Here is a 12,063-nt window from a genome sequence, read left to right as displayed (position 1 = left end):
TAGGTATGTGATAAAACAGTTTTGTAGTGTAGATGATAGTCAGCGTAATTTAGAGCACTCACCGCTGTGCTTGTGAACGTAGAATATTGTGACTGTCAGCACTAACACAGAAACTCTACATCAGTGTTAATCTAATATTATTCTCTATGTTCACCCTGTGGTAACCTGAGCAGATGGTTCCCGTTAGGTGAGGCTGAGAGGCTAAAAGACCCTCTGACCTGCTTCCTGTACATCCCCTTTAAAGTTTCCCATTGCCAAACATGATCCTCTGCCCTGTCTGTGAGGTGTTGGCACTACATTCTTTAAAGGACAAAAAAAAAACCACAGCAAAAAAAAACATTTCATCATTACAGAATGTTCCACATGTTATTATGTATCCCACTGCTTTTCTTGGTAAGACACAGCCTACTCTGCTTCTGATTGGTTTACCCTAATATTCTTACCCTAACCAATCCAACCAACAAAGGCAACAAGTACTGGCCAATCAGAGGCAGAATAGGCCATGTCTTACTAAAAAAAAAGCAGTGGGATCCATAATAACGCATGTGCAACACTCTTCTTACCCGGGACCAGTAATTTCCCGTACTTTGAGTGGTTGCCTGGCAACTGGTCCGAGCTAAGAAACAACATAACAAATGAGATGTAACTTGTTCATTAGTGAGCTTTTGAGATGCTGGTAGGTGGACTTTATTGCCTCTAGATAGAGCAGGCTAGTTATTTCCCTATGTTACCAGTCTTTATGCTAAGCTAAGCAGGGTGCTGCCTGTAGCTTCACATTGAAGTGATGTAAATCTTCTCTTCTATCTCCCTGCCATGACACAAATCAGTCACACTATTCCTTTAAATAAAAATTGTTGTGTGTTTGCATATCATTATGACTGTCCAAGGGACAATATAACTGTGAAGAATTTCTCAGATATTGTTGTGCCAGTAAGAAATAGAGAAAGCGTGATGGTGTGCCCTGCTTCTGGTTGTTTGCTGAATTAAATTTAGCTGTCTCTGCTGGCACACTAGTGGGTGAAATGAGATTTCTTTTCACCTGCTTATTGCACTTATAGAGAGGGGGATTGAATAAAGGGGTTGCTCTTCACTCCCTCAAATGAGTGTAGTAAGAAACACTAGCTTTCCTCCACAGGCAAAACTCCTCCCTAAGATAACTTTTGCAAGACCTGCTTTCCCTTGTGACAAGCTGACTAACAGATCTCGTCTTTAAAAGAAAGTGGAGCACAAGTTGCCAAGCAAGCCCAGACACAGAAAAAGTAAGTCAGCTGAGAAGAACAGGTTATCCTGAACTGTGGAGAGGTTTCAGCTGAACACTTCCATCCACTTTATGATGAAAGACTGTTGTCATGTTAAAGATCAGATAAGAGGTGGATCACAGAGATATAGGAAACCCAGATTGGTGAGGTGTGATAGTTAAGAGCCTTGCAGTCCTGGAAAAGAAAAATGAAAGGTAGCCTACTCCAATTCTCTAATGTATATGTACACATCTCATTTTGCGCTCTTTGGAAGTGTCTGTGCCGGAGAACAAATGTGGGTAAAGCTAAACACAGAGTTCCGTGGAGGATTCAGCTTCCGCTCACAGAAAATTCAACTTTTTCTTATTGTCTGTTTTAGATCTCACCAAGAAGGTGTGGGGGCGGTTTGCTGCTCAGAGCCGGGGAATCGATGCTGTACTGTAGGCAGGCAGAGCGAGGGATCAGCGAAGAGAGGTGTGGAGGACAGGACACTCTTGTATCACTCACTGGGCGTTCTTGGCAGTTTGTTGTCCTTTATGTGTGCTTGTACAATAAAACCTTTGGTCGGTAATGTGCTACAGCCTCATAACACCAGAAAAAACTTGTTCTTTATCTATGTGTAGGTAGACTTTCAGCCCCTGGTTCCCATTTCTGAGGTGATTTCTGCCTACCTTTGCTTTGGTGTATCCACTGCCTGAAAGGTTTAAGCAGAGGTTAGATGAGGGCAGAAAAGTTGGAACAACTAATCCCCCACAGGGACAAAGTTTAAGGCTTTTTATGCTTTGGCATCTTATCCAGTAGTATAAAATCCAAAGACAGCCATTATTTCACCAATTTTCTCTGTGAATTTCAGTAAAAACACACTTTTTAGCCAGCATGACACTGCCACAGCAGGACATAAATCTGAAAGACTGCAAACAGAATCGACCCCATTCCCAGGAGTAATGGAGCTGTCACTGGCTAAATCTGACCCCACAGTAAGCCCCAGGGGGCAATGATATGGCACCCATCCCTCCACAGCAGGGAGTCAGCAGCACACATCTGATGATAACAGTCATCCTCACTGGAATGAGGAAAAATAGAGGTCATTGTGTCACTATAATCTCAGGGGAGACGTGTGTGTGTGTGTGTGTGTGTGTGTGTGTGTGTGTGTGTGTGTGTGTGTGTGTGTGTGTGTGTGTGTGTGTGTGTGTGTGTGTGTGTGTGTGTGTGTGTGTGTGTAAGAGAGAGAGAGAGAGATCCATTTGATGGTATAGTGAGAATCCCTGCAAAGGAGCATGACAGTGACTGAGAGGGAGGAATGACACTGGTGGTCATGGTGGGATGCTGAAGTGATTGTTGATGCCTGCCAGGAGTTGATGAAACCTGCCTTCATGAAATATGAGATATATCCGGTCCTTTTACACCTGCCAACATTTCAAGTTGACAGTTAAAGGCAGGATCATATTGTAGTTGGACTTACAAGATCTCACTGTTTACTGCCTGCTGAGATCACATGTGTCCAACACATAAGCCCACGTAATGAAACGTACCCTGCAGCATGAAAGGGTAATGCACGGCAAGGCAATCTTGCATCCAATCTAGACACGGCTCCAGTAGCATGTGTGGTCTCTGGAGGGGAGAGACATACCTCCCCACTCAGCATCTCGCTGCTTTCCATCCATGGCGCATCTCCAGCATTGAATCCAGTTCGACTCTTGACACCGGCTGCAGCACACAGCGCTCCCTCCGCCTCTCACAGACACACACATACACACACTTTTACAAATGCATCGTAGAAGACTGGATTGGCCGGGAAAACATCTGATCGAGTACATCCATGGTAAGGTAACATTTTTTGGGGGGTCAAAGCATTCATCTTTTGTGCATTTTTACGCGCAGCGAGCTGCAACCTGACCGCTTATCTAACAAACAAGATGCGATTATCTTGCCATCATGCATATCGTAGTGAGGATGTATGGAGATAAAACAATAAAGGTGTGAATGATTTTTTTCCATACAGCCACGTAAAGTGTGTCCGTAGTACTATGGTGTGTTTATAGTGACCTCTTTACTTTATCGGCTGCTGTTCCACTGTAATACTCAACACGGACTCAGTTTTGTTGTTCTAATATTTATTATTACAATATTACAGATAATTATAAGTAATAACTCGAGTTTACAGTGTTTCAGATACTGTACATTAATTTCCAATGCACTCCCATGCAGCTTTATATCCCTTATGTATGGTCTATATGATCATGAAGATGTAATAGATGTGGGATGAATTCAGAAGTTGAAGCTTTCTTATTCCTAATCCGTCCATCTTCTCATCTATTCACCAGTTTTAGCATCACTAAACTTTACGTCGTTTTCTTAGTTCAGTTCACATCTTTCATTTACGCACTGTCCGCTCGCTTTTTGCGCTGATTGAGAACAATGCGCCTATCAGGGATATATAATCACGGAGAAGACCAGATGGAGAGTTGACCTTTTTCTTCATTGTTCATTCCTCTCCTCTCCCTATGTGTGTGTACTGGGGAAATCATGTAGGACAAGATTCATCTTCTCTCCTATCACAGGAGCTCTCTGTAGCCCGGGGTCAGATGCAGCTCCTCTGTGCGCTGCAGCGCTTTGCTCTCCGCCTGTGGCACTCTTTCTGCGTGTGTGTGTGTGTGTGTGTGTGTGCTCCTGGAAGATTAGAAGATTGGAAAACATAGATTCATAGATGGAGTAGAAAAGGTGGATGAAGTTAGTCAAACTGAGACTGGAAACACCTCCTCTTGTTGCCACTGTTGCTCAACTCTCGGGACTGATCACTAGGCTTTGCACAAAGGTGCCTTAATAGAAAAATCTTTGGCACTGTCACTTCCTTCAATCACTTGCATCCCAAATCCCTCAGTCCCACCCTCATCACTAACTTCTAACCTCATTTGTTGCATGCATTTTCCACAGAGGCAATTGCCTCTACTGCACCATGCACTAATGTCATTATTTCCAACACTTTAGCTGCCAGCCTACGTTATCTCGGCAGCAATGCCTGTGCTCACTGAATTTACAACTGAAACCTGCCAGAGGAACGTGCACTGCACAGGGTAATCTGTGGCTGATCCTATCCCCGAGGCTTTTATCCTTGTCTAAGCACTGAGGAATACAAAAGCAGAGACCACCTGAAGCCTGCAGTCCCCTTCCAGCTGTTGACAGAGTGTCTATTATTCCTGGTGTGAGTCCCAGTGTGGGAGCAGTTATAAGCCAGGGAGAAAGGAGGACTTTCAAATCAAATTGCTTTAATCCATCGAAGCATCTGTCTTCATTCTCCAGAGGGCAGCAGGGTGTGTAGTGGTGGAGCTCTGATCATGACTGAAGGAAAACAAAACCTGTCGTTGTAGAATCTCTATGATGTGCCTCGGTCAGCCAGCTGTGAAATATCCTATGTAGGGTATGGATGGCATGACAGTCTAATTGACCAAAGTGTCAAAGATGGTAAGAAGTTTGGGCTAAGTTTCTCATTATCTGCAGTCATTCATGCTTATATTTCTCTGCCCTTTCCTCTCCCTCATGTCTGTCAATAAATACACAAACAGGAAAAGCTGCTCTAAAGTAGTTCTGGAACAAGAGACAAGAGACCTTGTTTCTATCACTACCAGTCTAAGAAAGTTTTTCTCCCACTGATGAGCTCATTCTGTGATTGCTGTTTTTAGCAGTATTCAAACAGAATGGCTCATGATGTCAGCTCGATTTCTCTTCCCCTCACCCACAGAGTAAATGTCTGGTTTTGCACTGTTTGTGATTAATGGAACATCAAAAGCCGATCTCAGCTCAGTGTGATACATTCCTGAGGATATGAGTCTGCTAGGGACACATAAACATCATTAATGAACAAGAAGCAGACTGGAAAGACAGAGTGACAGAAAGAGGGTAAGGAAGCAAACAGGAAAGCAATATTTATTTTTGTCAGTAATATGATGTATATATACCTGTGGCTTTGATGGTGATTGCCTCCGAGCAGCCACTCTGAGTGATGGAGAGACAGTTTGCACCCGGATCTCATGTGATTACCTACCATCAGTTTGGAGCAGAGGGACAAATGGATGGCAGCACCTTTTTTTTTTAATCCATTTGGAAAATCACATCTCCCTTCGCTCTTTCATGCCCAGTGGCAAAGAATTCGGAAGTGTACAAAGGAAACTTCCCCACTCATCTATGTGAAGACAGCTATATTTATATGGGTATGTAGCTCTCTGCTCGGCTTAGAGGCTTAATTACCCAGAAGAGAGGAAAGCAAAAATGAAATGCAATTATGCAACCGTGAGCAGGGCATGTTGAATAGTGGAGCTATTGTAGATGGGCACATTACAGATCCCATTTTCCAGTGAAGGTCTAACCTTTAAGTTGTGTTTTTCTGCTGAAGAAAATCAATGGATCCTTTAGGAAACAAATCCACAACCATTAAACTGTTCAAGGCGTCTAACACTTAAACTACCGGAATGCCATAGCTACCAGAACTACCACAGAATGGTCATATATATATATGTATATATATATATATATATTAGGGTGGAGAACGTATTTTTTTTCACACTCAAAGCCTCTGAATGAAGCTTCACGTGTCTGTTGCCATATGTCACCTCCTACCCCCACCCTCCACACACACACACGCACACACACGCACACACACAATCCTTGAATATAATGACTCACAGGATTCACTGCAATATAGCTTACAGTAGAGCCAAAACATATTATTTTTAATATTTATTGAGATTAGAATATATAAATATAGGCCTACTTGGTGTGGCTATTAGATTTCTCTTTGCGTGCCTCACTTTGTGTTCAGCAAGCAGGAGAAAAAAGCTTTTTGAGAAGTGAAAAAGTTGAGTTAAAAAGGCTAAATACCAACAAATATGGATTGAAGGAAACCATTTTGTTAGGTAAAAACATATTCAAAAAACATATACATGTTTTATAGAAATTATTGCTTTTACTTTTGTATGTATGAATTCTGCCTCTAATTTGAAAGAATTTGAGATTGAGGAACTGGGAATGACCTACAGCAAAGGTCCCTTGCCGGAATTGAACCAGGGATGCTGCCATTATGTGGCATGCACGGTAACCACTCAAACTACCAAGACACTCCTAACAAAGTATATTTGCATGGAGACTGCTAGCCTGGCTCTTTCCAAAGGAAACAAATACATACAAATCTGTCTACCAGTCTAAAGCATTTGTTTAATTGATAAATAAAACCACATTTCTATACTTCTGGTTTTGCACAGTAAGAATGGGACATGACATACTAAAACAAATTGTGCTAGATGAATTATATGGTAAAATATTCTGAATTGTGTGTGTGTGTGTGTGTGTGTGTGTGTGTGTGTGTGTGTGTGTGTGTGTGTGTGTGTGTGTGTGTGTGTGTGTGTGTGTGTGTGTGTGTGTGTGTGTGTGTGTGTCCCTGGTGGCGCCAGAGTGAAGGATGTAGAGCCAGAGGGGGGGGCAGGATGGAGTGCTCCTGGAAGACGGTACTGCTGCTGGTGTGTGCATCTCTGGGGGTCCAGTACACAGCAATCCGTACCCTGAGGGACTCACTGTCTGGACCATGTCAGGGAGCATACCACTGCCAGACCAGACATCACCGAGGTACAAATTGACAGCAGGTCCAGACTGTCTCACTTACTATACTTTCTGTCTACAAGAATACAACTAAAATCTGGAGAGCATTATGTGTAGATGATAGTATTTAATGCAAAGATGATGTGTGTTCTTATACAATTTGAATGAGCAGCACCAGCTGAGGGCACTTTATTAGTAATATTACTAATGTTATATTGTCTTTAATGTTTGGATGAAAGCCTCATGTAAAGAGATTCAGCAAAGACACAATATCTAAGCTGCAGAATCAAGCTGTGGCACCACACTGTGACTACAGCAAAAGAAAAAAGGAAAGTGGATCATTAAACGAGGGAATTCCCAACAAGTGGGCAGGATGGAGAAATGAAATATGTGTGATTCCTTTTACAATTATCCTCCAATTTATCTCCATTAATCCCCCTCTCATAGTGCAGCTGTAGCTTGCTGGTGCTCAGCTCCTGTGTACAAAAGTGTGTACATCCCCTTTGCAATCAACTCCTCATCAGCCGTAATTACACGTTAGCTACTTGTGCTATATTTATAGATCCACCATTTCATAAACCCCCTCAGTAACCACCGGCAGACAAGAAACTTACTTGTGCATGTTTACCCTCTAAATTATTTAAGCTTTATTGGCTTGATGGAGTTTACTTTCTCTTGGGTTGAAGTTATGATGAAAATGGTCTCACTCTCACTTTTATGAGTTGAAATAACTCTTTTGAAATGAGTGAAATAAATTCTCTTCTGTCAGAACTTGAAACAGGTCACAATAGGTTTTGTTTTGTTTTCTTAAAAACATATTGAAAGAAGTTGTGGTTGAATTGATGCCACAACTTTTCTTTCCTCAAGATTCCAGGTGGAGAGCCTCGTGCGATGATGGTTGGATGCCCATTGAATCACCTCGGAAGCACATCTTGCTGTTTGCCACCACACGCAGCGGCTCATCCTTCACTGGGCAGCTCCTCAACCAGCACCCCGAGATCTTCTATGTGTTTGAACCTCTCTATCACGTCCAGCAGGCCTTCACCAACTCCAGCAGCAGGCTACGTCGAACTTTGGACCGCCGGGCCCTACTGGGAGCATACAGGGACCTCCTCCTCAATCTGTACACCTGTGACCTTCACTTTATGGAGAGCTACATCCGTCCTGAACCCCAGGACCACATCACAAGTTCTTTTTTCCGCCGAAGCTCTAGCCACGCCCTTTGTTCCCCTCCTGTGTGCCAGGAAGGAGGGGATGGAACAGCCTCTGATCTACCTGATGAAACCTGGTGTCCTAAGAAGTGTGGGGCCCTGAACCTCACCTCTGCCTCTATGTCATGTCTGTCAAGGGAATACGTAGCCATTAAGACAGTTCGGGTCCCTGAGGTGGGAGACCTACGCACCCTGACTGAAGATCCACGTCTGGACCTGAAAATCATCCACTTGGTGAGGGACCCCAGAGCCATCCTTGCCTCACGCATGATGGCGTTTTCAGATCAGTTTCGCCCTTGGAAAATATGGAATGCAACAGGACGGCAGCCACGATATGTGGACTTGACACAGATCACCAGCACCTGTAAGGACATGGCAGCTTCTGCAGAAACAGGCCTCCAAATGCCGGCCTGGCTGCGGGGACGCTACCTGTTGGTGCGGTATGAGGACCTGGCTTTCAACCCAAAGGACAAGACTGCTGAGATCTACAAATTTGTCGGGCTGGAGATGGAGGACAAGGTGCAGATGTGGATCACAAAGAACACCAACAGTAACACGTCATCTCCGTCTGAGTGGAACTACAGGTACTCCACCACCAGAGACTCTAGAGCGACAGCAGAAAGCTGGAGGCTTCGTCTCGGCTTTGATATTGTGAGGACTGTGCAGAATTTGTGTAATGATACTCTGGCTCTGCTGGGATACAGGCAGGTGCACTCCGCAGCGGGACTTAAAAACCTGTCCCATAGTTTAGTGGAACCCAGGACATTTCAACCACTTACGTGGTAGATGTTTTTATGTTATGTTATTTATTTATTACTGCTTACACACTGTCAAGATGCTGAAACAATGAATGTATTTCATCTTATTTTTTAATAATTTAAAATATAATTATTATCACTTGTATCCTCACTTTTTATGATTTTGTTAAACATATATAAAGTGCCAAATTTAAAAAGCGTGTGATGCTGGAAAAGGTATTCATCTTATAAGTATATACTGCTGTTTGTGTTGACTGAATACTCCTCTTCACTTGTATAGAAAAACCTTGAGGTGTTATTTTTTCCATTATTTAATTTTCTTATCATATCAGTGTTTAAAAGAGGAAAAAAGGACACTTCAAAGAATCCAGGTACCATTTCAGAGTAAATCTGACCTTAAGTCTTACAAAAGGTGATGTTCTTGAAGGTGAAACACACTGGAAGCGAGGGGGTTTATTTGTGAAAAGGGAAAAGTGAAGAGAGAAATTATAGGGCTTGTCTCCTGAATGTCTCTAATGCATTCTGGGAAAGGATTAAAATGTCACATGTTGTAGGTAGAAATTCTCTGCCAGTGCAATCTTCTCCAGCACACAGCAGCTCTGTTTCTTAAGTGAATATGTTGAGAATATATGAAAATATGTTTGTTTTTTTCCTTCACTGTAAAGGCTTAAATACTACAAATACTGGTTAATTGTTGCAATGCAAGTGTGCAAATGTTGTGTACTGAACATATTTGTCAGTGTAACTATAATGTTTATATTTTTTAACAATTTTTTTTAACAATAAATTATTCATATGTAAGTAATACATATCCACACTGCTGAAATCTTTATGCAACCACATTTGTTTGATGCCTTTTTTATTTCTTTAATCCTGCAAGGATAAGTGCTCGAGTTTTAGGACTGAAAACAGAGAAAATTCTTTGTCTTTTATCTTGTAATCCTGCTGTATTTCTGTCTGTCTTTCAGCCAAATTTCAGTCTAGTGACGTGTCTGCAGCAACAGATATGTGCTTCATTTAGAGCTATCTTTGAACACTAAGAAGAATAATACCAGGATCACTTAGTGGTACTAGCTGTCTGTAGCAGAGTACAGTCACAGATTAGACAGCTGCAGGTTCTCTTGCAGTCCCACCATTTGAAATTGGTCTTTGTGTCTAAACAGAGAAAGAAAGCGTGTCATCTCCAGACACAAGCCCATTTATTTCCACACAGAGCTGCTCTCTTGAGATAAATGCTAGAAGTAGTTTCTGAGGAAGGGTTCATTGCATGAATCATAACTAAACCACTGATTGACTGTGATTTTCCTCTGTGTTAAATGCGAGGATTGCATCTTCCTTTGGAGGCTGCAATTGTAGCCCACTGGGAGCCATGAGTTTTAATACTTATGCCGCCAAAGAAAGCCACTCCAGAGTGAAGAAAAGTATGCAATTTGAGTGGAACGGTCAAGCCACTCTATGAGGACTATTAAATCTGAGGTGAAATTGTCCCTTTAATAATGTATTTTTAGACACCCAGGCCTCCCTATCCTTCCTGTAGCTGCCCTATAGCTGCTGACACCAGGGATATCACAGCACAGCCCAAAGAATTGATCTACAGATCCAGCGGAGGAGAAACAGGATTTAAGATGCATGGAGAAGAGAGCGGCCGTCTTTCTTTGAACTTAATCTGCAAGGCTACACAAACTGGTCATAAAGAAAAGCTTTATGACACCCTGGGAGATGCACTTCATCGGTTTTTCCATCCCCTCCCTGACACACAAAGCTGCGAGCGGCCTGAGTCAGCTGTCAGCTAATTACCCATTTCTTTGCACCCAATACAGGCAACCCCTTTCTGTCTCCTTAACTGTGTTGACAAATTTAGGTCTTATCAATACTGGTAGCAAATATGCGGTGCATGCTGACATTGGCAAATGCAAAATAGCATATGGTTAATCTATGCTTTCTTGGGTGGACATCCAAAACAGACTATGGCTAGCTCAAACACATTTATGGTATAAAACACTAAAACTAGAGTGTTAAAATATGAAGGTACAATTTTATATCTTTTACTTACTTTTTTGGAATCAGAGGTAAAGTCATTTTTCGATGTTAAGTTGTTTTTTACATGTGTTTTTCCCTTTTATATGTATGCGTATGCTTCGCTTGCCTCAGCTCATTCTGGATGGTTTAAATGTGAAGTCAGCTGGGTAGTGATGTGTGATTTGCATATGTGTGGATAAGAGAAAAAGGGTAATAGAGACTCTGACTCTCTTTATTTTTTTCCAACCAGCATAATCAATTAAAAAAGCAGCAACATATACTAAATATTCTGTGAACATACAGGCTTGTCAGGATCATGAGGGGTAAGACATTCAAACTGAGAGGTCTATGGTTCAAAGCCTGAGTAGGTAACAATCTCCACTGCTGCGTTCCCATCTTCACCGTGAGCAGTAGCGCAAGGATCAATAGAGAAGCAATTTAACACAGTAAGTGTTACTTTCTTCATTAGACTCAAACACAACAGAACTGATTTGTTCTAAATGTTTCCTTTGTTTCACACCAGGAGAATCATGAAATTGCTAAAACAAAAAAAACAAAAAAAAAGTCAGTGATTCATCTGAACCAAACATTATCTGCTATTAAAAACATTGATGAATATCACAATGTCATTGCCAGTTTAACAACTCCAGGTCACAGACAGTGTTAACCAGCTTCCAACGGTGTTTTGATAAGCACCCTCTTGACCTTCCAGCCCCACTGTTGAGTCCGTGTCAGTGGAATCAGCTGTAGCTATCACGTAATTCCCCCTTCTGCTTTGCCTCAACACCGTCTGTAATCACCATCCCTAACCATTCACTGGTCATAATGAGATGTGGGAGAGGAGGAGGTCGTGAGACGTCCTTGGCTTAGCCCCTCCAGCTGCAGGTGTGTCATCCAGGTTCATTATCCCACAGTCGATTCTTTATGGTTCTTATGGGCAAGCAGCCAGAAAGATGGAAAATGATGAGCTCTCTCGCTGCCACGCTGACACATGAGCACATGCTTTGATCCAAATCACTGTCATTGTGTGTCTATAGGTAAACATACATGTGCCTTCATGCTCATATGCTATGATGAGGATGTGGTGGCTGCTAGAGGATTGACAGAGGTGAAACCCAGCATTGGAGAGGCTGATAACCACAAATTGCCCTCTTATAGGATAGCATTGATTTAAGAAAGGTCAGAGACTGGTGAGAGCACAACACACAGCATATTGACAATCCAGTTAAAGTGACTTGTGAAAAGTGC

The 12,063-nt window shown here is 42.3% G+C and overlaps 2 protein-coding genes across 2 annotated transcripts in view; both read left to right on the top strand.

Annotated features, from left to right (window-relative positions):
- cry1b (cryptochrome circadian regulator 1b) overlaps positions 1-12,063 on the top strand; it is a 144,432-nt gene that overhangs the window by 36,908 nt on the left and 95,461 nt on the right. The window lies entirely within an intron of this gene.
- Positions 6,680-8,824, top strand: si:ch73-62b13.1 (Carbohydrate sulfotransferase 1-like). The gene is made up of 2 exons (XM_053319953.1): positions 6,680-6,854; positions 7,695-8,824. Exons 1-2 carry the CDS (start codon positions 6,716-6,718, stop codon positions 8,822-8,824), a joined length of 1,269 nt encoding a protein of 422 aa, XP_053175928.1. The 5' UTR covers positions 6,680-6,715.

The sequence above is a fragment of the Scomber japonicus genome, chromosome 5 (assembly GCF_027409825.1).
Source record: "Scomber japonicus isolate fScoJap1 chromosome 5, fScoJap1.pri, whole genome shotgun sequence".
NCBI lineage: Eukaryota > Metazoa > Chordata > Actinopteri > Scombriformes > Scombridae > Scomber > Scomber japonicus.
This window is presented reverse-complemented; position numbering and strand designations above follow the sequence as displayed.

Bases quoted from the DNA above. Each gene is read 5' to 3' on its own strand.
- si:ch73-62b13.1 (XM_053319953.1), top strand. From the start codon at position 6,716: ATGGAGTGCTCCTGGAAGACGGTACTGCTGCTGGTGTGTGCATCTCTG. The intron at 6,855-7,694 runs GTACAAATTGAC...TCTTTCCTCAAG, and splicing joins CCAGACCAGACATCACCGAG to ATTCCAGGTGGAGAGCCTCG.